This window comes from Strongylocentrotus purpuratus, unplaced genomic scaffold, assembly GCF_000002235.5.
Source record: "Strongylocentrotus purpuratus isolate Spur 01 unplaced genomic scaffold, Spur_5.0 spur5_scaffold_6, whole genome shotgun sequence".
NCBI classification, from domain to species: Eukaryota; Metazoa; Echinodermata; class Echinoidea; order Camarodonta; family Strongylocentrotidae; genus Strongylocentrotus; species Strongylocentrotus purpuratus.
The window spans coordinates 33394828-33421926 of NW_022145612.1; the positions used below are offsets into that span (position 1 = coordinate 33394828).

The window sequence follows — 27099 nt, forward strand, 5'->3', positions numbered from 1 at the left end:
TTCGGTGTATTCATATAAATACAATCCCTAATTTAAGAAATCTAGACAAGATACATGTAACTCCTCTTTCAAAAGAACTTGAACATTTGATATATTTCCATTGTTTGCAAATTTAACTGTTGTACATCAACAATATCCATCACAGTTTGATAAACTTTTTCTTGGTTCACTGTCTTCCCCGATGCTTGAATCACCCTCCAATATTACATGGTATGTTTTCATGACTGAACTTCAAATTGATGTTCCTCTTTTTGCAAATGATCCAAGGTTTGCAAATCATCAATTATAATAGCGACGCAAGGAGCACGAACGCACTCATCCCTACTCCTCCAGACAGACTCCAGGTGCAACGTGGATGAGGGGTAAACATCCAACCTCCTTTATCTTCGAGAGAGACTCACTCTCATTCATAGAACTGACAGGTGAATGACATTGGTATGTATACATCACCATGGTAACAAAACCAGAAGGCATCTTTGTCTCCAAGGATACCTGGAGAAGAGGTACTCGTCGGCCGGCTGGCAGAAGGGCGTCAGCGACTTCAAAGCTACTTTTCAAATTATTCGCATTTAAAGATTTGTTTGATATTTCAACTGCTTTTCGTCCCAAAAATTGATTTAAAACTTAAAAGACTGATAGAAATGTTATAGTAGAACACGGCCACAATTTTTTGTGTGGAAATAAGTCAGTTTTATAAAAGTTTGAGGCGATTTAGTGCTAACGCCCTTCTGCTTAATGCTTCATTTTTTACCTGAAGTTCAAGCTAACGCCCTTCTGCCAGCCAGGCGACGTATTTCTCGAGATGATGCTCCCAGGCACAGAGGTTTAAACACCAATCCTCATGTACTACTCCACAACTACAAGTGTAACAATCGGCAGAAGATACTTTGCTCTGTTTGTTAATGGGGGTTCCTGGTCATTACTCTATTTTCATGTAAGCCTCAATATTACTTCTATAATGAGATATATTGCAATTAATAAAACACCCTTGATTATCATAATAGTGATTTGAAAGACTTGTTGACACACCAATTAGGCTTGCATGGAATATGTTGCACACTGAACCAAAATCTGATTTTGGTTTTGTGCATGCGATTTTCTGTAAGCCTTTTTTTCTTCATACTTCTTATCCTGTATGAATGCCATCTTTTTTTTTAATGTTGATGTTATACATTTCTAGCTCTATACAAATTACCTTTAGGTGATTAGTATACTTTAAGCTTTTTATGTCGTAATCCCATCAATAGGGACTTTTAGATTTGCACAACGACGAGGATTGCTACGATAGACGTCCTTTTAATGCACTGCCTTGAATGGACGTCACACGTATCAGTCCACACAAATCTAAAAGTCCCTAATGAAGGACAAAATGAACGCTATCAAATGTTCTTAATTGGTTTACATGGTGAGGTAGATGATTGAGGAAAACTTAAACAGGTACACCATGTGAGTAGTCCTTACAAGGACTGGGGTATTCTTTCTTGGTGAGGTGTGTTAGTTCTTAAAAGAACTTGTACATCTTTGGAAAAGTGAATGTTTTGGATGAGACAGTGCAATCCTCAATCAATCTCAGCAGATGTAAATATAGGTGTAATTTCAAATCTTGGCAATGCCAGCATAAAGAAAGACATAATTTGATTACATGTAAATGTATAGAAGACATGTAAATTAATGGCATATATCAGATGTTATCAAAGATAAAAAACTTTTGAGGACCAAACAGCTTTCTGGTTCCTGGCAGATGATACATTAAAAATTAAATTAAAGATTGAATAAAAGCACAAAATTATGTATGCTGTAATTTCAATTTGCACATCTATGCAAGTGTCAAAATCAGTCTGAGATCAACGACCAAATCATGAACATTTACAAACAAACATATAATAAAATTATAAAAATGTATTGCAATATGAATCAGATGCAGATAAGTTCAAAGCAAACACATTCTTTTTCTTGAAGAGATGTAGTATTTTGACTGTCAAACCATAACATCTGAACTGTCTTGGGTGAGTGGAGGTTAATAAGCCAAGAATTAGGCTGATGTAAGACCATGTTGTTGATGGCCCGAAGCGAACATACGGTTTGAATCTATTCTTGTCGGTCGGTCGGGGAGCGGAGTCACATTGGTCCCTCAGAAATCCTCTTCTTTTCTTGGTGTGATGAAGTGATTTATATACCGTGAAGACACAGACTTTCTGTTGGCATAACGGCTGCGGCTAATTTGAAGCAGTCGGAGTAATTACCATGCCCTACTTACACATTTGCCCATTGACACCCACGACCTATATACTTGTCCTACTTCTGTTCGGAAAATCTGATTCTAGGGAAAAAGGTGATAATCTATGTACTCGCCATGCTTGAGTGGAGCCACAAACTAGTTTTGTAAACCACTTCCCCGATGAAAATAAAACTGAATTGGAATAAAATTGTAATTGAAGGGATACATGCTCATAAAATATTAAAGGCAGCATGCTACATTGGGCACATTGGACTTGTATGTTTAGATTACCAAAGATCATGCCATTGGGAATTGAATGAGACAATTGCATCCATCATTAAACATGGATAGCGGGTTTCAGTATAAAATATGTGATCTAGAATAATTTATTACATTGGCAAAAAAGACCAAATAATATCAGTTACTGATTATTTTTTCATAAAAAATGTAATAGTATAAATATTATGTGAAGAACGTATTATGTGGCTAAAGTGTCAAACATGAAATGTTCATATCACACTACATGTATCTAGATGTACAGTACAAAGCCGGCTAGATATCTTGATATTAGTATTATCATCATCCGAATGGTTTTTCCCATTACCAACTGTGATATGGAAAATACAGAATATACTCTGGTGATTTATTGGAAATACATTATTGGAGAAACACAGACATTGGAAGACAAACAATTTACCTTCCACTACAGATTATTTATAACATACCTCCTGTACTAAAAATCAAGTTAAAATATCACACACAATTTAATGTTGCCATTCAGACCTACTTTTCTTTTCTATCATAAAAACAGGTGCGATTAAGACTATAAATGAAATATTAGCTGCCAATGTCTGCCCGTTTGAATGAATCTTTATGAGGACAGTTGAGAAGTTGGCAGTTTGACACACAAAAAGATCTTTTTCTGTGGGTTGTGAGGTGTATATCTCACAATCAGCAACTTCATTCTTTAAACACAAAAGAATATGAAGTCTAAAACCAAATTACGAGTAACGTTTATTAGACGTTTTGCAAATCTAACAAGAAAAACAAAAAACAAAAAACAAAGGGCTTTGGGGCAAAAAAAATTAAATAGTCATATCATATTTCCTATGTATCATCGTGATTCACCAGGTTTTCAAGAAACATGAAGTTACACCTACGTAAATAATTTTAATCTTATCTCATCCACAACTGATCACCAAGGCAACAGAGAGAAACATCAGCCCTTATCTGAAAAACTACTCATCTCAAGACACAAATCATCCAAAGATATTTTGACTACCGCAACAAGCAGAGAAGCGCCATGCGATCATGAGACCAAAATAGGCATTTCTCTCATATGATATCATGCCATGACTTGGCTATGAGACACAATAGGATTACTTCCAAGTCGGTGAGTTGCCTCGCTCCAGTTTTTAATTCTACTCCAGCGATGCGAACGTCTGATTGCGCTACAAATGACCTTCATCATTACCCACGTTTAAAGAACAAATCAATAAGAGTGGAAAACATCATTGAGAAACTCTTATGATATATGTTGTGATGACTCATATGGGTAGAGTCAGGCTACTTTCTAATGAATTAATACTATATATCTAGTTAGGGTGAGTCTGGGAAAGCATCAAATTGGCATCACTAGACGTCGGAGGTGTGATCAATCAATTTAGAGATGAGAAAGTCAGCGTTAGAAATCAGAGGATGGCGTGGGGTTCTGGCACGTAACTACTGGTGTCTCCGTGCAGATTGGCTACTCCTGACTCAACTTAGGGTAGTCTTAAAATGAAACAACAGAGGGCTGCAAAAGAACTCTAGACTTATCATGGATATTTCAACAAGCATTATATCTGAGCTAGAGTAAATGAAAACTCTAGTATTGCTTCATATATTTTATGGCAAGGGATTTATTGGGATGAAGTCAACAATTGTTCGAATCTTCTAATGCATGTTTTGAAATTAATTCTGGTATCATTACAGTTTGTATATTTAGAAGGTGAAAATATGCATAAAACAGAAACAACAATTAAAAAAAAAATCTCCTTTTCACTTACATTTTCTTCATGAATATAGATGATTTGCATCTGAAATCATACTTTTTCCAGCCCTCCTCTTTTTGTCTTTCACTCCCCATCTCTCTATCTGTCTCACCCCCCTCTCTCGTTTATATCTCTCCCTTTCTCTTCCATGCTCTCTCTCTGTACCACATCTCTCCTCATGTAATAATACATATTATATTTTCTCAAGCGAGCTGTAACATGATTATAAACCGAAGCCAATCCAGCAAGCGTAGTTACACACAGCATGACTCTTGGTAGAGGCTTTGTTGGGAAGCAGTGATGCTCAATTTCTCTCTGATTAAAATCATCCAAATCATTCAAGCCGATTCATCACTAAAAGCTGCAATAATTACGAGCCCTTCCTGGTCTAATCGTGAACACTATGAAACAAAAGATGTAGAGGAAATCCTGTGTTTTTACAGGATGAAAGTATTATATATATTCTTTGAAAGTAAGTGGGTCTGCTGACGGCACTTCGAAAACATTATACATTTGGGTGGTATTGAATTCCTCTCTTCATCTATTCCTATTCTCGTTAATTACCAAAACATTCTTCGAATTTTACAAACTAGTTTGAGGATGGAATTTAAGAAAAAAGATGTACATATATTTAAAAGTTATTAGAACAATAATAAAAAGTTTAAAAAAAATAGAATTGTGAAAGCTTTTTCCATATCACGTCGAATGTGAATGAATGTATATCAAACAAAAAGAGATGTATCAAATCTTATGCAAATTCATACCAAATTTATCAAAAAGAACCATTAAAAAGGGAATTACCTACTATTTCTACAAGATCCTTTCCTTATGACATGATACCATGAGGATAATAAATGATTTTTTAAAAGCATTTTCAGAATGTATACAAATAAATAATGTGAGAAAATCTGAAAACAAATTCTTACTTCATCATCAAAATAAAAAGTAAGCATTTTCTCCAAAACATGAAGAATGAAGACAAAAATAGCATGAAACAGGATCAAAATGAAAAATATACACGTCATTGTGAGCTTTGTAGATAGCTATTGATGCATAGATTTAATGCTCACTCTGGCTTGGTAATCACTAAATTACCACAGATGTGCATGAGGGCTTGCAATTTTGTTGCCCTCTCACATATTTGGTTTAACAACAAAAGAAAATGAAAAAAAAACTAGAATTACTCAGCAAGACAGCAAATCCAACTGTGGAGATGGCTACATACATCCACACAAAGGAAAGGATTTCTAGCTTATATGGATGGATGGATGAATAGATGTACGCATCACTGCAATCATTCTTAGCTTAGAATGCCACCGGCCATTGTCGTGGCTGCTAGGTTGCTATGGTTACCATACACAGGAGTCCCGTTCTCTTGCCTACAGGGTCTCTCTTCAATTAAATAACACCCATTTCCCCGGATAGAATTTCTTGCTTTCATTTGTTTACCATCTCGTCTTGTCTTGTTCACTGTTTGATCTTGTGATCTCTCTAGGATTCCAGGGGGTTGTTTCTCAAAGATCCAAAGTCAAACTTAACTCTTTCATAGACGCTAACGGCTTTCCATAATTGTTAAGTTCAACTTAGAGATTAATTCAACTTAGGATCTTTGTGAAACACCCCCCTGATCTGACTTTTTAACCATATATGTAAAGATATAAAATTATTCCATACAATAATAAATAGACTGTTAAAAATAAATAAATAACAACAAAATTAAAAACTAATTGGGGGAAGGGGGGGGGGACAGATACGTAACATTTCTATTTAAAAAGCTATGCAAATGAAATGAGAGATTTATTTTTTATTTCCTTCCATCATAGCCTTTTTTTTGGGGGGGGGGGGGGACAATTTTTCAATATTTACATGTACATGTACGTCCTCAAGTTTATTTTGCTATTGCACATTCCAAAATATGAATTTCAATTGTAAATCTGTATATCCATTTGAATAAATATTTAACAAAAATTTTTACAGATTCATATGAAAAGTGAATTAATGTCATGCCAGTGCTTTACAATCCACATTTACATGGATGCTGTGACAAACTTGTAGCACACTCTATTAAAGGGGAGTGACTAAGAAAGAAGGAGAATTCTTTTCATGAATGATGTATTTCAAGGAAGTCTGTCTGTATAAAATCTTCATTTGTTGGCTTCCCTGCAATTACATGGTACATGTTTTTTTTTATCACAAAAGAATGAAAAGCTAAAATATTAAATCATGACATGATTGTTTAGTGCATTAAATATACATATGGTAAGAAATAAGTGTAATACGAAAGCAACTAACAAGCCGGTAAGAAAATCCAAATCCACATCCAAAACAGAAAATGACATGCATGTACAAGTACACAGTAGATCAGAGGGCGTTCACAAACAAGCTCAACAATTGAATAATCAACATGCACCACAAGGTGGAGCTGTTTCTTTTTTGTGCACAGTTACATCCATATAGTCGCTGATTTTACAAACTGGCATACAAGTGTTTTTTTCAATCAAATTTTGTATTTATAAGCTACCTTTGTGCAAAATTTCAGGTCATAAAGCGCTTTAATCAACAAGAGATCTGTGGATGTTACACTCACCTGAGCAGATGAAAATAGGGGCCTCGTACTAAGGGACCTAACTCCCATCCCCTTTGCACCGGAAACATAGGATTTATTGGAATATAATGGAGCTCTCACACTCTGCCGTGTAGGCCTACCGTCCACCTGCCGGGCTATTAAAAAAACAACAGAGTCCAGAACGTTGGGTTTTGAGCGAACTTGTCCCCGGCCGCAAAACAAAATTCATAAAATTAATCTTTTCACCGTTTCGTTGCCATCTTCTGACCGTTCTCACCGGGCGCATACCGGGTGTTGAACGTCCTTCTACCGTCTTCACCGCCCAGATTGACTTTTGTTGAAAATTTTGGCCGTTTCCATACCGGGTCTCGAACGTGTGCACCGGGTTTGCAGCAGTCACCTACCAGTCACTTAGCGTCCCCTCACCGCTCGGAGTGTCCTGTGAGCGAGTCCCCGGACTGCTGACGTCATGATACCACTGTCATAAATACCCCGATTTGAACGGCAACGGTCAGTCCGCTCTCCATTTTACATCACCGTTCTGTAACGGGTTATGAGCGTGTTGTGAACGTGTTCATACAGTGTAACCGTTTTCATAACGTATTCATACCGTCCTCATACCGTTCAACACCGTGCTCTTGCCCCTTACTTGCGGCCGTTGCCAGCCGGCCAAAGTTTTGAACATGCCGGGTCCCACCGGGTGTAAATAAGCGCCAACGCCCTATTAACGTGTTGCCCGCTTTGAAAACGAACCACTGTGTGCCCTCGCCGTTCTCCACCGTCCGCAGACATTTTCGCGCACGGTGGCACACGGTAGGCCTACACGGCAGAGTGTGAGAGTCACTTAAGGGTCCCTTGCAGGGGCAGGTATCCCATTCAAACAAATTGAGGTCTTATCCACATCAAAATGATTACTTCAACATTTAGCCAGAATCCACACCAACAGATTTGGGAGATATCAATGTGTTTCAAATGTGTGTAATGTTACTTTTAAAGGACAGAATATGTAGAGAAGTGTAAATGCTTACTTTTACCACTATAATGAAGAGGTATAAACATTTTCCAAGCCAAGTACATGTACAGTTAAGGTTGCCTATAGGTGGCCTATTACTTGCTGTTTAGGACCAATCCTACATGTACCAATTGACTAAGGCTGTGCACAACGGTGTAATGAGGTACCCGAGTACACTCCCAGGCTCACAAGCGAATACTTGAATATTCGGACGCTTTTTTTAAAATAATTTTTTTTAATTTTTTTGATTTTTTTGATTTTTTTTTTTTTTGTTGATTTTTTTGCCACTACCATACCACTCGGCAGTTTCCCAGGTCCCTCGCCGAAAACGCATGCAATTTTAGTTTTGAGTTGCAGTTGAAGGTGCCGATTTAATAAGAATAATAACAGTAAACAATGCTGTTTTAAAAACCGAAGATGGCAGAATAATCCATTTTCCTCCAAGTCCAAACAGAAATCTGGACATTTGGTCCCAGTTTCTAAAAGGTGAGTTTGACAGTGCTTGAGTTGGGAAACATTTTTAGCGATGGTACCATGCCAGCGGCCGCCGCTCTCCCTGGCAGGGGTAAGCGTGGGCTTGGACATTTTTTATTTTTTTTTTTTTTTTTGGTGGCCGAATATTCGGGTACGAGAAATCGTACCCGAGTAGTTGTCAACCGTGCGGGTACTCGAGCATTCGACTACCCGTCGCAGCCTTACAATTGACCATTGAAGTCAAGTTTGGTAGCAATTAGAAAAACAAGACAAGCGATCCCGCAAAACAGATCAGATAACTATCAATCGGACATCAGCATAAGCAACCCTGTATACAAATGTCATAAAATTGACTTCTGAAATCAATATGAATTGAAAAAATCTTGAGGTAGTTGCCGCCGTTTGTCACCATTCAAAAAGCGGCGCCTATTTCGAGTCTAGAAATAAAATCTCACCTTTTAATACTCCTAGTAGAAAGCGATCATTAACTAGCCACTTTGCATGCATCTGCATAGTCTTGGGCAGTGTAGGACACAGGGGCAAGCAGTTCCTTGAACTTCTCTAGGGGTAGGAGGGTCTCTTCACTTTGACGTATCCTCAGCTCCTGGCATCATAAAGAATACAAGAAATGAAGCAAGATGTTTGAATGATATTCATAATTTATCTTTTTACTCAAATTCAGTTTAATACAAGAACATCCTAATGGCAGCTAGTTAATTCATTAAAAAGAAAGGAGAATTCAAAGAAAATGGACTTCGCAATTATGAATGACTCCAGATGCGTTCAAAGTTTGGATAAGTTTTTCTACATTTATGGGAGATGTGATAATTTAGAGAATTTTTGTTTCTACTACTGGTAAGTTTAGTCAACAATTGATCATTCTGACACTTGTCAAATGAATCCAACTGAAGTCACCTGAGCCACAGCTCAGGTTAATATTCATATCAAGGTACCATTTGTCAATGAGTTTATAGGGAACAACAATTTTGAGTCCTGAGGAAAGTTTGATAAATAAATCAGATTTCAGATCTGATATTAATATATCAGATTTATCACAGTGATGCAAAATTGTATGTGACAAAATAGAGCATTAGCACCTTCAACTCCCTTACTCTTTTGATAAGTAAACATGTCAACATATGGCTTTTTATATTACAATACATTCAACAACATGTTCAAAACATATAGGAATTTATCAGTCTGCTTGAATACTTGTAACCTTCCTGATCCAGGATAATAATATACAAAATGGCAAGCATTGATGATGAAGTTTATTCAACAATAAATTGTCCAAACTTATATGCTGTTCCTGTAAAATAATTATAAATCAATTTTGTTATAACATATTATACAAAACAGAAGCAAGATACTTCTTATAACCCAAGCTATGGACATAAATGTGAGACTCAGCTCCATATTCTTCGTCATAAGATGGCGCTATTTCAGAAATGTACTCATGCCTATTTTGATTCTCTCATGTGTGATAAAGCTTGAGTGAAAAAAAAATATATTAACCTTAGTGGGAAGTTTTGCATGATGATTACACTCACAAGGAAAACATTCCCTGACAAATTAAATTAAGTAAACTTAAATTACAAACACAATGTCCTAGAATGAGACAGAAAGTGAGTTTAAGGAAATTTAAATTCATATTTAGTTGCATAATGAGCCTTGACTGATTATACTCGCAAAGAGATGTTTTTGTGTCTTGTTAATTCACATGTAGTTCTACCATTTGACAAGTAATTTCAATATTATTACAGTGCAAATAAAAATGTTATGAGGGCTAAAACCGGCTACAAATGTCAGCCTCAAGTTACATTTTAACCCTATGTTTGTACAAGTTTCTAAGCCCAGTTTTAAAACCCAAAATAAATTGAAATAAATTAATTGAAAATGCACATGTATAGCACTTTGAATTTCAACTAGTGAAAAGGACATCATTATAAAATATAATGTGATATCTTTGAAACTATCAATGGCCAGATACATCAGACATTGATGAAACTTTCAACCTGTGTACTTTTTGTCAATCAATGAAACAATTGACAGGAAGTTCAAACTGAATGTCAAATACAGGATAAGTTAATTAACAAAGTCCATCTGGTATCTAAACTGACAATGTAACAAAAAGAATGAGATTCTTGCTCAAGGGCCATTTTCCGGAAACTATCTTGTTTAAATTGTGTTAAAAAAGTAGGTTAATTGCCAAACAACTGATATGGTGCAGAACAAAGACTTATCACTGGTGCTTTGAGCATACAGTATGTCTCTTTTAAAGCCCCTCTAAAGTGTTGAGAGCCCCCCAAATTTGATGACAACATTTGACTTAAATTGTATCATAATGTGAAAGAGGATGTCATTTAACACACATTTCTGCAAGAATTTTCAAAACAAATGTGTCTAAAGTCGAATATTGATGAAAGAATACAAAATTAAGGTTTTTTGCGTTCAACAGAAAGCCTCAAATTATGTATTCTTTAATCAAATGAGATGGCCATGAACTAATACTTATTACAGCTTCAAGAAACTGGCCCCTGGTATCAAAACATAACATCATACTACCAATACAACTACTCCTACTACTACAACAACTACTACTACCACTACTACACTTGTATTACTACTACTACGGATGACGATGATGATAATAATAATACTACTATAAATAATTAGAGATTTCTTACTTTGTTTTGATAGAGAGTTCTAACGAATGAATTGCCAGCTTTGTCTTCATACAGTTCAAAGATGACTGAAGCAGTAAGTGGAGGCCATACATCATCAAATGCTTCTAAGGCTAGTAGGAGAGTCATCAGTGTCGTGTCATGGCAGGAATTCAGATGAAGCTTGTAAGGACTAAAAAAAGAAAGCATTTCAAAAGTAAATTTGATCAGAATTTCTTCACCTTAATGACAACAATGGTATTTTCGCTTTGGTTGCTACATTTATTCCTACAATAATGTCCCGTATCTACAAGAAGAAAAGAAAAAAGAAACAGAACCTGACAGAAAGAAAGATAATTGGTACTTTGCATAGAACTGTAATTTTGAATTTTTAAAGCAAAAACATCCTCTTTCACATTATGATACAATTCAAGCGAAATTTTGCCATCAATTTTTTGGCGACTTTGAGGCTTTAAGCTCTCAAGGAACAAGTGTGATTATGAATGGGAAGGAAGGATAATGAAAATAAATTATGTGACATTTTGGATATAATTTTCACATCCACTTTGCAAAAGAGATTGAGATCGACATTTTATCAGGATATTTCTAATTTAGTACCTAAACATACATTTGCATTCGTGCACATACTCTACGTACATAAATGAGTGAGTGTACAATATCATGTTTTCATATTTTTACAACTTATTCATATCACAAAAACAAGAAAGAAAGCTTGAAAATATTAATAGCTTAATGAAATTGAAAAAGAATTCTCTTACAGTATTCTGTAATTCTGTAATTTCAATGGAAAAAAAAGAAAAAGAAAAGAAGGAGTAAAAAAAACTTGACAATAACTAATTTGTTTTGAATAGAATGTGCTGAAGTGACATATCTATCTGTTCAATGATACCTGAAATATATATAATTGGAAATAAAGTTGTACTCATTGTTACATTTCCATGGTTATCAAAATGACATCTTTGAACATATGACAATTTCCAAGGCTAAAATCAGACTGCTGGTACAAAAAAAGGCTTTAAATGTTTGATTTTCTAATCATACATTTGCCTGCAATTGTTTCAATTAATTATTTCTAAACAAAAATTTATTTAGATGCTGCTTGTAAGTATTGGCTTGCATGGTGATGTAGATATACAGTAGGTTTGCGGATGCACCATGTGAGAGAGAGGGAGGATTGAGGATTTTCAGGACTACACACACACACTCAAGAAAGATTACCGAGAGTCCTTTTCAGGACTCCTCAATCCTCCCTCTCTCTCACATGGTGCATCCACAAGCCTACTATATAAAAAGTTATTTTGCTTTGCTTATAGCTCTAAAAGAATTTATTAATACTAAAATATGAGAAGTGATTTATTGAAAATAAAGTTGAAAGTATGCTCAGAAAAGGGTTAGAGAATTTGTATTCTAAATGATTGCATTGTTCACAGAATAAAAGAAAGATATTTAAACGTTCATTGTACTTTCATTTTCTCTACTTCATCTTTTTATCTGGCTTGTCAGGAAGTAGTTTGCTAGTGACAGGTAATTGTTCACTACTGGAGTTTCCTCCCATTTAAATAGAACCCTGTGAGGAACAAAGAAAAATTTTGGCAATGAAAAATATTGCAGGTTAATTTAATATGTCATTTGTCTACAATGCTTTCAATGTTAAAGGGATAGTTGAGTTCTGTTTTTAGATCGCAAATACCTTCAAAGGGCATGGTTATTGCTCTTATTCTTATCTATGACATTTCTAGTGCCCTTTTAGGACCTACATGTAAAATTGCTATGAAGGTAATTTTAGACCCCAAAATGTGTGAAATTTAGCCAATACAAGCATACTAATTCAGCTCTATTTAAAAGAAGCATGGTGACCGTTAAATAATTATTTAATTAAAAATAACAATTCAAGGGTTGGCTGGTTGTGCGTAATATAAGCAACAAGAAAATGCCACCAAAAAAGCCAACATTGGCATTGGCTGAAATACGACGTAAAAGGCATTATTTTATTTTTTCAACGGTTTTTTCAAATTTTTCAAAATATCTAATATTTGTGGTGGTACACAAGTATTAGAAATCGTTATTTTTCAGCCGTCTCTGAACCGATTTTGATCAAACAAAGATGATTTTGTCATTTAAATATTATGTTCTTTCAAATTTGACACTCAGTTTTTCATTATCTCACAAAAAATTATTTTGTGTAGCGCCCTCTGCAACAGAACTCAACTATCCCTTTAAACTTTATTTCTGAGTCCCGGTAGGGATTTGTGTTATTGAGATAAGAAAGACAGGGATGGGTCCCTATTAATATGGATAAATAAGCATTATTAATTGATTTCTAAACACACAGTAGTCTGTTTCCCCTTCTAAAGTCATTTGTTTCATTGTAGAGCCTTAACATATTTTGAGATCTTGACCGATACAAAGATTAAACAGTATGTCTCAAATTCAATGGCTTGAACCCACTAGGTCGACTGCCCCCCAGACCTGATTTTCCGTCTTCCAGGCCTTCTGACAACTTTAGTGAGGGTTCAATATAAAGCCAATAGCTCCCCCCCCCCCCACGGGACTGACAGCCCACTAGATCCATAATATCGACCTCATGGGCCTTCTGATACCTTTTTCTTAGGGTTCCCTAAATTGATGGCCCACCAGACTGACTGTGATGAGAATGACAATGTTTTTCTTGTTGGCCTTTTAGCTACTTTTCAAGCAGTTGACTAGGCCAATCATCCATGAGACTGACATTTTTCTATCTTCTCTAAATATTTCTTTGTTTTGACAGTCTTGATAGCGGTTCGCCTCGTGAACCTTTTGTGAATTTCTTCCTCTCAGTATTTTAAAATGTATATATCTTTGTTTTGTCGATCACGTGTGCAGTCGGTCTACTAAGTTAACCCCTGATTCTAACACATGTTTTTAATACTTACATCTCCTTTTTTTTGGCAGCTTCGAGGTTTTCACAGATATAATGCATCGTGGGTCCAGCAGAGAATTTGATAATATTTTTACCAGGTTCATTGCCTCCTTCAATAAGGAACCTCATAAGAGCTACGGCGTGTTTCTCAATGAGATCAATAACAGGCATTAGATGGTCAGGCACTTTCATGTTGTGTTCCTGTCATTTGTAAAGCAGAGAGACAAGAAATTCAGGTATGATGACTGTAAACTTCCTGTATATCATACATGTAGGTGTATGTCTATTTGTCTTATCATACAGGTGCATACCTGCATATCCAGAACATACAAATCACCATTGTCAATTTCCTTGACTCAATTACATTTAATTTCACTACATGACCTTAAATATTATCCAGTACATATTCATGAATCCAAACATGGACAATCTAAGTTAAATTAAAGGGTTCATGGTTCTGTACACTATCTTTACCTGTCTTTTTTTGTATTACTGGTATTCACAATAAATATCTATGTCTTTTATTCTTTTAAAGTGTGATTTTTATTTCAAGTAATTATCTTTTTTTCTTCAAGTTATTAAGTCTTTAAACAAAGATATTCACATCTTAATAATGTTTTGCCTCTCATTTGTTTAATATTCCATTTATGGCAGGAAAAACTTGATAGTGTCTTCCTATTCAGCATCTAAAATCAAAGAAATCTGACAAAAGGTTTTTAAGGTATTGCTAAACTATGCATGACCTTAAATGCTAAAACATGAGAAATAGGGTGAATGAAATAACTTACTAATCTAGCAGTGATATCATCCCTCATACTAACAAAGTCCAGTTTCTTTTTCTGCTCCTCGCTCGCATCCAGAACGGGGGCAATTTGATCGGTACCGTGTCCTATTCCGGGGACACTAAACATACCCTTCAAGACAGATGAGTAGAAGTGTGATAGCTGATTGCAACGTTGTCTGTTAGGGTACAGGACCTCTCCTAAGCCTTCATCAGTATAAAATTGGACTGGTACTGCTGAAAATACAGGATGGTTTCCTTTGAAATTAAAGGCATCGTTTAACATTGTTAAATCTGAGATGCATGGCCCTACGTGTTATCAGTGTCTGTGATATGGTGTAATATTGAAGCCCTAAAAAAATTGCACTTTAAAATGATCATGAAGTGCCTCAAAACAGTAAAAACCTTTGAGTGACCAGTTTTACCATACTCGTTTTCCCCAATAGACTGTAGAGTAATAAAAACCGTTAGGAAAACAAATTCTGAAATTTCTAATTCCAATCATAGATATCTTAGGTATTGGCTTGTTAAAGTCATGGGATACATGCAGCATGAGCTAAATCCATAATTTTTCTAGAATCTGAGGCAAAGTTACCCAATCCCTTTAATACACCCTTGACAAAGCTGAAAAAGTGATCTCTATATTGTACCAGTTGCATATACACATGTTTTGAAATGTTATAAAAGTGAAAGTCATATTACAAGCTTCTGTCAATCTGAACTAGCAAATCATTTGATATACAGGTTAATGGGGTTACCCTAAAACTATTTATTCATTGCATTCATCTTTCCACTTTTAGAAGAATTCCGAAAAAAGCCCTTGGAGTTTGAATGTATAAAATTTGAGAATTACTGTAATGTTTAAATTTAATTACTTTGCCTACAAAGACAGTCTTGTGCACCATATTGATATCATGAACACACTTTCTGAATACTGCTTCAAACAATTATTTTTAAAAGATGAATTCAAATTATCTTACACTCTTTGGATGCGATAATGTTGCCATATAAACCACCCATCAAACAGCCAAGAGACTGCAATGTCCTGTTGATATTGGTTGATCTGGTGCTGTAAAAAATATTCAATATAAATATTTTTTAATTACTAATAATAATTAATCATAATCATTTTGTTTTCATACTGGTACATTCTTTTACAAATTATGTCTGATCAATAAATGTCAACAATCATCTACCAGTATACTTAATTTGTTAATTACATGTAGATCTACACCATTCTAAGATTTAACAAAAGTAGTTAATGTCTTCTTAATCATTCCCGGCACATTTTTTACAAATTATCCTCTTCAGAGTTTCAAAAATACACCAGTATAATGCACCAAAAATATATCAATGGGCTTGTGTGGTAATAGTGATACATGATAAGCTATGGACAAATTAATCATGACTTCAAATTTGTTTAAAAGTGGTCATGGAAAAATAAAAACCATTGATATATAAGGCTTGTTCAGATATGAAGTGATAAAACTGCTGCATTTAAATTGATATCTTGCATTTGAAACAGATTTTGTATGTATGTGCATCAATGCAAACACACTAATAAATCATTTATTAAAAAATAAACTACAAGTACTCTGAAAATTTAAATTTTGTATTTACTACATATATATGATTTCTCCTGAATTACTGCAACTGTAGAATTATAAGCAGGAGTCAATTTTGTAGCAAAAAGAAATCTTTGATAATTCATCCTTCTCCAAACATTAGCACTTACTAGACGATTTATGGACTGAATTCTTTGAGTAGAAAGAGATTCTCATAAATTTATCTTTGTCAAAAGTTTTCAAAAAATTGGCACTCACTAGACAAATTGTGGACAAAATTCTTTGATTCTTTGGTTGAAAGATATTCTTTGTACATGTCAATTCATCTTTCTCCACTAGGCTTATTCTCCACGCATAATAAACACTCAATATCGATTTATGGACTGAATTCTTTGGGAAAAGAGCTTTTTTATGAATTTAATCTTTCTTCAAGCGTAAACACTTGGTGAACAATTTGGGGACTGAATACTTTGGGAAAAGACATTCTTCATACATTCTATTAGAATAAACACTTACTAGACAAGTTGTGGACTGAATTCTTGAGGTAGAAATCCAAGTTTCTCCATATAATGTCTTCTGAGTTTCTTTCCCAGATCATTGGCTTGTTTCATACCTACGGCTGTCAGCTGACCCTTGAAAGCCCCACCCTGTGTATAACATGAGAACAAGTTCAGAATAGAATAAGTCCACTTGCTGGTGGTCTCATCTTGAGAGTTTGTCACAAAAGGCAAAAGGTAATAAAAGTTATTGGAAAGCACCTATATCAAGATGTATTTGTGTAACAGTAATATTATTTGGGAAATGTCTGATAAAACTAGCTACCAAATTGTACATAACTCAACTGCATTCATTTTAACTTCAAATTATTTTGTGTATCTTTAAAAACATATTTCTTGTGGCTTGCTAGAGTTGCTGACTCGTGAAATTTGCGCATCAGCGTAATATATTGTGTAATACAGGTGTATACCGCATTACAGTGTATATCCCACACAGGGCAATTCAATAAAACAGATTGGGAGTCTACTTAATTAGCCAACAAACATACCTGAAGCGGTTCTTTCCTGTAGTAATTCTCAATCTTCCATTCCGGCTGTGGCTCTCCATTTAAAGCACACACCTTGTAATCAATGCATAGATCGGCTGCTCCTTGGAATATCGTATCCTTATCCCAAACACCCTGTGGTTAAACAAAATATATATATATATATGTGCATGGCTCAGATCAAGGGTACCCTTAGATTGAACACTGGGAAATTGTTTAATTATCCAAAACCATGAGACCCAGACACAAATTAGCATTTTTATATTAGAAAGTACCATTGGGGGAAGCTCCAAACAAGGTTTCAGCTTCATTGAGTTCAAATTAAAGATTTTAGAGCAATTTTATGATGTAAAAAGGCCTATTTTCAGCACTTTTAATGTTACATTCAAAACATGCACTAATTGGTTACCAGATTTTTTACTAATGGGATGCAAAACTTATGATTTTTTTTATCTTGATTTAGAATCTATGTAATAATTAACATTTCTGTTGAGTTAATTCCTATTATTTTACTTTCTTATTCTATTTACATGTGATACAAGTTTTGTGATATGTACATAACTTTGGTGTCCTGCAAATTTCAAACCTAACTAACTGAAGAATGGTGTATAAATAATTGATTTATTTACAAGCTTGCAATGTTATAATGTTTAGTTTCACTTTATCTTTGATTTCCAATCAGATCATCTCATTCTGGGTCATGGTTTTAAAAATATTTAGATGTCTGTAAATGGAAAATGTTTGGTGTCCTGCAGTTATGTACAAACCAGTGCACCAGAATCTCTACAAAAACATAGTGTATACTTTCAAAATGACAATGTTATGGTGTATATAGGTGAATGAAGAGCACTGATAACATTGGATTCCGCATTTTAGCTTGTATGTGTTATTTAATCAACAATGAATGTGGACACCGAGTTATGTACGTGACAGTTATGTACGTATTCCATGTTTTGTTTTTCCAATAAGACCACCTATATTTAGTTATTTGTCATGGTAAGGTAGTAAAAAATGTATAAGACATGTACACACATCTGATTTGGTGAGAAGAATATTACAAAATATTGCAGTTTGAACTTTTTCATGTCATGTACATAACTAAGACACCATTATGAAAAGACACCGAGTTATGTACGTTACTACCAATCAAAAATTTGAAATAATTATCATAAATAAATTTATTTATTCCATACAGCATGAATTGCACCCTTCTGTATTTTCATTTAAACAAACATTTATTGAATTTAAGGAACAAGAAGTTAAATATTATTTGAATGTAAAACTACTTACTTTTGGTGTCCACAGTTATGTACGATTACATGTAAGTACAGAAATCTTACATTTCAGTAGTTTACAAACTATTTACACATTGCAAATTATGTTTCATTCAGGAAACACATCATTCCTTCAATTGAAGTCGTTATTAGACTAATGCAAAACCATATCTGACAATAAGGCAAAGAGAAAGCATGTAGAGAATAAGATGTACTGTACATAACTCGGTGTCCACATTTGTTTTGGCCATATTCTAATAACTAAATTGAAAAAAATTGATATGGCAATGGTTTTAAGTTTTGTTTACAGTATGTTTTAACATCTAATGTACTTTGTCAGAAAAATTTAAATTATAAGGGAAATATCAGCATGAAGTGGACACCGAGTTATGTACGTTACATTTTTGATGATGAGATATTTAGCTACTGATTGCAACTTAACGGCGATTTGTTAAGGTCTGATTTTTTAGCTATATGTTGCATAATGTTTGCAGATTACAAAAATAATGTTGCCACAGTCTATAATTGACTTTTAAAATTCACCTCATATGTAACACTTAGGTGCCCTTGATCAGAGCCCTGCACATATATATATATAGACCTATATATATTTTCATTGTTCTAATGGATCTTGTGTCATGTTGGGCATTCATGTAATATACGACTAGCCAAGTTAAATCCATTTGTGTGCATATATTTCTATCCTTGGTAATTTGCCGTAGTTGAGATTTTGTACGTGTGTAACTCATGTTTTTTCATTACTGTTTTGCAAAGCTTGGCACTTTACAATGTACAATTATACATATATACGAACCCACAATTTATGACTTACAGCACCCTAGAACATGACTAAATAAAGTAGATAAAGAGGAGGATGAAGAGAAAGATATAGGTAGTGAAAGAAGGCACTTACACAAATGTTCAGTAATATTGAACTTGAAATTTAGTATCCAATAGTAAACACATAACAATAGCTATAAAGTTATAAACAGTCTTATTCAATAACATAAAATGATAAAAGGAACCAGAAATTAGCATAAATGCTAATCGAACCTTGTACCTTCAAATGAAAAACATTGTTTGGGTACATAGCATTAACAAACAAATCTGAAATGTTACAAGAAGTTAAGCTATTTACAAACATTCACGTTCATATTCACAGTGACATGATAAATGCCAAGTCATTGTTCTTATTAATATCAGTATTGCAGGCAGGTGTTTTATATTTGTTTTTCTGTTATTGTTGTTTCATCAATTTTTCTAATTTCTCGATATATGTATCATGGTTGGTGCCCCAACCACAAGTTTGTATTCAAACTTCTTAGGGGCTCCTAACCCCATGTTTTTATATTTCCATGAATTATTGTATATGTATATATTTTCATTGTTCCATAGTTTAAATTGGCCTTTAAACTTTAGTAAAATACTGTAACTTAACTTTTTTTAGGAAAGTGAAAAAATCATACAAAATCAAGGTTTGACTGGAATATCATAAGTTTGTTATCAGATTAATACATAAAATCGCAGGCTTTCTCCTTGCACTAATAACTTATAACGTTGAGCCAATGGCAACCAGCGATAGCCAATCAGAAGGGCCCTTCTGGGCAAATGGGGCCGAGACCGCATGTGCGGATTTTAACTACGATGTAAGCTACTTGGAGTTTACGATGTTATTGCCCAGATGGTTCCATTAGTACTTGATGATAACAGGGAGATGATGATACTTAGTATAAAAAAAAATGGAATAATAAGCAAAATTAGTGAATGAATAAATGAAAAGGAAGAGATAGAATACTGCACTGTGACTGTGAGCCAGGCAAGATAAATTAATACAGGTCATGAAAAATTTAAAAATGAAGCGCATTAGAAGTAAGGGCAAGATGATTTAACTCGTCGTCGTACAGTACTCGTAGTTTATTTATTTATATTTTTTCACAGAAGATGCGCTAGATCTAGACCGAAAGCTTCAATCTCTCTAATCGTCGGTTGTTCCACTGAGACTACGTCTGGCTCCACTAGACCTCCGATTATAGTATTGGGGAATGACAACAAATGTCAGTTTTATTAAAGAAATGACCCAAATCAGATGGTTATTGCTGTCTACGCTAGATCTAGACCGAATTTTCCGTCTCTTTCGTTCGTTAGCCTCTTATTGGGGTAGGGTCGGCTCTCTCTTTAGAGACGGAAGCCGTTTATACACATGTCCTTGCTAACGCCACGGCCAGTTCTGGTCGTAGCGTTTTGCCCCCAAAATCCCCCAAAATGTCATTTTACCTCGAGCATGTTATATTGTAAATTAGGCCTAGGCTATAATAAATCAGTTCCACTTACCAACTTGACTGAAATAATCAGTTTAATAGTCCCTTTTTAGGAAATTATGGGTCAAAATCGAAATCCATTTTGAAAATCTTTTTCAACATGGATTCCGATTTTGACCCATAATTTCCTAAAAAGGGACTATTAAACTGATTATTTCAGTCAAGTTGGTAAGTGGAACTGATTTATTATAGCCTAGGCCTAATTTACAATATAACATGCTCGAGGTAAAATGACATTTTGGGGGATTTTGGGGGCAAAACGCTACGACCAGAACTGGCCGTGGCGTTAGCAAGGACATGTGTATAAACGGCTTCCGTCTCTAAAGAGAGAGCCGACCCTACCCCAATAAGAGGCTAACGAACGAAAGAGACGGAAAATTCGGTCTACGCTAGATCTAGCTGACAGTAACAGTAACACAGTTTAATATTAAATTGAATGGTTACTTAAAAGTGAGTGAAAGTTTAAACTAGAGTAGAATATTTATGTCTTGCCTCTTCGACATTAGGAATGCATCCTGTTCCTATCGGTGTTCTAGCTCCATGTCTAAAGAAAATCTGCACAAACTTTAGCTCCAAATCTTCCCGTGCAACCAGCGGAATAGTGTCATCCTTGCAAGCCTGAGCTCTGGGGTCCTTGTCTGCTGCATTTCCGTCAGATGCTGAAACTGAGAGGGGAGAAATTGACATCACCAGTGGTATCCCGACACCGCCCATTGTAGCTCCTAAAATGGTAGCTCCAAGATGTGAGGTTTTCCTAAAAAACGACATTTCGTTATTTGTATCAATACACAATTTTGGATTGCAAATAATCAAGTAAATTCTTGCTCTTCTCTTGACTCAGTCTGGTAGCTGTAGCTAGTGGGTAATTGCAACACAACGTGGACGGGCAGCTCAGGCGCATATGTCGTCAGCTGAACGCGCACATGTTGGTACGTTGGCGTTCTGTATTAATTCACCGCAAAGATTCACCGTACCGGTATGTATTGTGATTGTATTTTGAGGTATGGTATAGGGTCCGTACAAAGTAAATTCAGGTTCAAGAGAGACGGAGGGCAATACATTTGGCAGATAAATGTGTATATTATGATTCTGGAGGTCTTCAATTATGTTTTGTAGTTCATGTAACGTACATTGAAAGGGGAGGTAGTATTGGAAATTCGTTTTATTACATCATTGCCATAAAACATTGGAATTGTACCTGACACATATCACATGAGAGAAGCGAATGACAATATAATGGCCAAATAGCCTGGATACAGAACCCCGTACAGAACACCGTACAGAACACCTTTCTCTTCTCTGTCGGTTCATACTGTTTAATTGTGTATATACTTGTGTTTTTGTACGTTATATATAACGAATATAAATATAGAAATTCAACATGCAATAAGTCCTCCGATCTTCTTCCTTCTCCTCCTCCTCTTCTTTTTTTAATAGCTCCTCCTCTTTTTCTTCTTCTTCCTTTAGTCTTCTTCTTATTCTTCTTGTCTTTATCTTCTTATTGTTCTGGTACTTTCTATCATTTCTATCATCAGTTTAATTTTGTTGTTATTATCATCTTTATTAGGCGGTGTGTTAAAGGAATAGAAGGAAAAGGACAAATTTAAAATTAAAGGAATGTACCTAACACATATCACATGAGAGAAGCGAATGACAATATAATGGCCAAATAGCCTGGATACAGAACCCCGTACAGAACACCTTTCTCTTCTCTGTCGGTTCATACAGTTTAATTGTGTTTATATTTATGTTTTTGTACGTTATACGAATATAAATATAGAAATTCAACATGCAATAAGTCCTCCGATCTTCTTCCTTCTCCTCCTCCTCTTCTTTTTTTAATAGCTTCTTCCTCCTTCTCTTTTTCTTCTTCTTCCTTTAGTCTTCTTCTTATTCTTCTTGTCTTTATCTTCTTATTGTTCTGGTACTTTTTATCATTTCTATCATTATCAGTTTAATTTTGTTGATATTATTATCTTTATTAGGCGGTGTCACACAGAAAAATCCCTTAAAAAATCCCTTGAAAAAATCCTTTCAAGGGAGAATTTTCTTGCTTTGTTAGAGGATTTTTAATGGGATAATTGGTGACAGAGAGCAATTAAAAGGATAACTCAAATCCGGATAACTAAAATCCGGGCACAGGGGGCACAAGCCCGGTAAAACAAAAAAGGGAGAAGGGGTAAGGGGAAAGAAAAAGGGAGAAAATTAGCAAAAAGGAGGGGAATTAAATAAAGAAAAGGGAAGAGAGAAAGAAGCAGAAAAGAGGGAGGAGAGAAAAGGGGAGAGGATAAAAAAGGAGGGAGGAGGGGAGAAAGGGGAAGAGAGAGAGAGAGAGAGAGAGGAGAGAAAAGGCGGAGAAGAAAAAAAGGGGGAAAGACGGAGAAGAGAAAAGGGGGTAAAGAAAATAACGAGAAGGGAAAAGAAAGAAAGGGGGATGATATCATAAGAAGGTGTTATTTTATACCGGGAAAGGGGGGGGGGGGGCACGCAATTTTGCAGTGTGCATAATATGGGGTCCCTTATGTCAGGGGTATAGCCCCCCGCCCCCCCCCCCCCCCCAAAAAAAAAAAAAAAAAAAACGACAAGAAGAAAAACAACAAAAAAGGATGGAAAAAAGAGGAACAGAGAGAATTTTTGTGAGTTAAAGGACAAAGGAAAACAAATGAAAGACAATTAAACAACGATAGAAGAGAGGTGCGAGAGCATGAGGAATTGCATTTATTTAAAAAGAATTATGGGATAACAACCAGGGCCATCGCTAAAGGGGGTGTGGGTTGCGACACCCCCCATCATGTCAGGATATTGTCGGTAAAATTGCGCTGCTGTTGGGGAAAATGAGAAAAGGGGAAGGGGAAAATGAAAAGGAAAGGGAAAGAAAAGAAAAAATGATAAGGACAAGAAAGAAAAAAAAGGAAAGAGAAGAGAAGAAAGAAAGAGAAAAAAGAAAAAGAGGAAGGAGAGTTAAGAAAGGAATAGAAAGAAAAAAATAGAAAAGGAGAAAAAGGGAAAAAAGGAGAAAAAGGAAACAAAAGAAACGGAGGATGAAACAGAGGAGAGAGAGGGGGACGAGCCTGAGAGAAGAGAGGTGGGAGTAAGAGAGAGAGGGGGATGTAGGTTGGAGTCACCACTTCGAGGGGGCAAGAAATCTAGATACGCATAGAATCATTATGTTGCTGTGTCGGGTCCGCTGTTTTGGTATTCTTGCACAATCCTCGTGCACTATACCAATGCAGACGTTTGAAGTCGGTGAGAGGATTATGTCGGTCGGCCCGCAATTTTTTTCTCCCTATACGAACTGGTACTTTTTATCGGACAAAGAAACATTTTTGAGAATTCATGAAATGATTAAGAGTCGGTATAAGGAATCGTCTTCTTTCTCTAATAATTTGATGAAACGTCAAAGCTTCTGCGCTTCGCGTGGGAGGGGGGGGGGGAGAACTGAATTCAGACAAGGATTAACTGAGACGAGAACAGAACAACAAATCGTCTCCTTTTTCTAATAATTTAATGAAACGTCAAAGCCTCCGCGCTTCGAGCGGGATCGGCGAAAATGAATTCAGACAAGGATTAAGAGTAATAATGAAATAAAACGACAAAGCTTCCGCGCTTCGCGTGGGAGGGGGAAAACTGAATCCAGACAAAGACACGATACAATGAATCGTCTTTTTTCTCTAATAATTTAATGAAACGCGAAACGAGAATTAAGAGTCGGAAAAGGTACAACGAATCGTTTTCTTTCTCCAATAATTTAATTAAGTGTCAAAGCGGTGGCCTGTACACCACCCCCCCCCCCTCACTGAAAAAGGTCTAGCGACGCCCCTGATAGCAACACTGTTTATAAACTCGAGATAATTTTGCAAACTTGTACTCGTACTACTGGTGGAGTACCAGACCACCGTCTTTGTGCATTGTGCAGCAATGAAGCATACACAATGCGTACATCTTGCGACGTGACAGATCACTTTGCTCTAACTTTTAACCAATCAGAAGGCCTCGTTTTTTCAAGGACGTGTAGGTGGACATTAATGCGCCAAATGTGGTTCTCAATTTGCAAAAGATCCCTATTCTAAGAGGGGGTTCTAACCTTCTCCCAGACTTACCCCGCTTGGTCACTCCGCTCCCTCGTCGCTGACGCCTTGCTCTGTCGCTCCATCGTTTTTCATATATTTCACCCCATGCGATTTTGTGCCCCCCCCGGTAATAAATCCCTGGATCCGCCACTGCTATTAATGGGGAAGTCCACCCTAATAATTAGCTGCAATAGCTGGTACAATGTATTAATAACAACAGGAAACAAGCTATAGGAGAAAATGTATTAAAATTAAAGCCATATTAGATTAAGTTAAATTACGACTTTATAGGCCTAAAGTTAGTTGTCACCAATATGTTTTATGATCTTTATTTCAACAGTTTATAACTTTTTTCTTTTGTCATAGGATTGCTTCTTTCATTTTCTACTTCTATTAAATTAACTTAATCAGGGTATAGACTTGCTCTTTCAGCACAATCTCATACGATATGTCACTTATGAGATAATGCACACGAGAGGAAGCTATGAGAAATGTAGTGTTTCGGATGAGGGACGATGGATGATAAAAATACCTTGTCATAGGTAATGGATGACATATTTTTGAACAAAAAGCAATTGACTATAGCTTTGTAATGGTATTTTATATAGAGTTCATTGGGCGTGGGGTTTAAAAGACAATAGGTTGGAAGAGTGACTCTTTTAGAGTAGAATATACCACGGTTACCGTAGTTTATTATTAAATGGGCAAAAGTTTAGTGTAAAAACTAATAACTGCTCCTATTCTTTGCGACTATAGTATGACCGCGAGAAAGGACACACTTTGTAAATGACAATGGGACATTTGCAGGTAAAAAGGCGGCATTTATGAAAGGACAGTTTTATAATATGGAAACTGGACACTTAGCAAAATTGACAAGGGAAAATTATCATATATGAAAAGGGCATTTATAAGAAAGGAAAAGGGGCACTGTGTCAAAGTAAAAGGGGCACCTATTAGATTTAGTTTATCAGAGGTATAATGGGGCATTTACAAGAAAGGGGAATGCACTAAAGAAAAGAGACACTTATCAGAAGAGAAATAACACTAATTAGAAAGGGCAAGGGTCACAGGAAAAGGGAAATCTTTTCAGAGGTGAAAAGGGGTACTTCCCGCATCTGAAAACTAGGGGCATCGATCAGTGGTGGAAAGGGGCACTTATGAGAAGGGGAATGGGCACTTATTAAAAGAAAATGCATTTAACTGAGGTTAAAAGGGGGCACTTTTCGAGGTAAAAATGAAGGGCAATTTGAGGTATTTGAAAAAGTGTGGGGTGGTGCACTGTGCACCTCCTTGCCCTCCCTGGAGCGCTGCCTCTGCATACGAAATACATCAAAAAATACAGAAAGTAAAAGCTAGGGCTGTCAGCCAAGAGATTTCCCTTTTACACTCGTATTCCGCTATAGCCTGCCTCTTTGACAAGACATCCACAATATACTTCAAGAAATTAAGTCATGAAAACAGGATAATGTACGGATCAAAAGGGAAGTATAAAGAACATCAATATGTGATGATAATTATATCAATGTTTTTGTAGGCGCCTCCTCCTTCCCCCAAGTGCCCTTTCTAAAAGCGGCAAAAGAGATTCTTCGAGCTGAGAGTCAGAGAAGAGAAGCGAATGACATGTTTTATGATTGAAATTTGTATTCTTCTGCCTGTTAATACTTTTTCATTTTGTATACTTTTGTACGTTATAGATCATTATTTCCTCTTCTTCCTCCTCCTCCTCCTCCTTCTTCTTTTCTTCTTCTCCTTCTTCTTTTTCTTCGTGTACTTATTATCATTTCTATCATCAGTTTAATAATGTTATTATTATCATTATCTTTAATATTTTTTTCTTTTTATCTTCTCTTTTTTTTGGTCTGTAAATATTACTATTTTAACTTATTTATTTTGTACATGTTTGTAGGGGACCCCGCTGGAAATAAGTTCTCGAGCTTTCATGGGTTATCCTGTTCAAGCTGACTTAATTTTGATCTGTTATTCGTATATATTGTTGTAGGTTGGAAGCTTGGCAAATAAAAATCAATCAATCACTCAATCAAACCACAGAACTAGGAAATATGTAAAGGCGCATGTATATTGATTGAACGCACGAATGCCTATCCCTCTAGAGTCCTGTAAAAAAAAGTACGGTATAGCAAAAGTGCGAAACTAAAAAAAAAA

At 35.6% G+C, this 27099-nt stretch overlaps 1 protein-coding gene across 2 annotated transcripts in view; it reads right to left on the minus strand.

The window, feature by feature from the left end:
* LOC115919158 (lysophosphatidic acid phosphatase type 6-like) overlaps positions 1-21785 on the minus strand; it is a 46967-nt gene extending 25182 nt beyond the window's left edge. The window contains exons 1-8 of one of the 2 annotated variants that reach the window (XM_030972161.1): positions 21359-21785; positions 17278-17409; positions 16749-16879; positions 15648-15736; positions 14675-14904; positions 13900-14087; positions 10991-11159; positions 8759-8907 (exon numbers count right to left, since the gene is read on the minus strand). In XM_030972161.1, the coding sequence (XP_030828021.1) occupies positions 8788-8907; positions 10991-11159; positions 13900-14087; positions 14675-14904; positions 15648-15736; positions 16749-16879; positions 17278-17409; positions 21359-21634 (1335 nt within the window). In that variant the 5' untranslated portion in view covers positions 21635-21785 and the 3' untranslated portion in view covers positions 8759-8787. Of the gene's footprint in view, positions 1-8453; positions 8908-10990; positions 11160-13899; positions 14088-14674; positions 14905-15647; positions 15737-16748; positions 16880-17277; positions 17410-21358 lie in introns of those variants that run through there. The other variant, XM_030972163.1, reaches the window with a different exon arrangement.
* Between the last annotated feature and the right edge of the window lie 5314 nt (positions 21786-27099).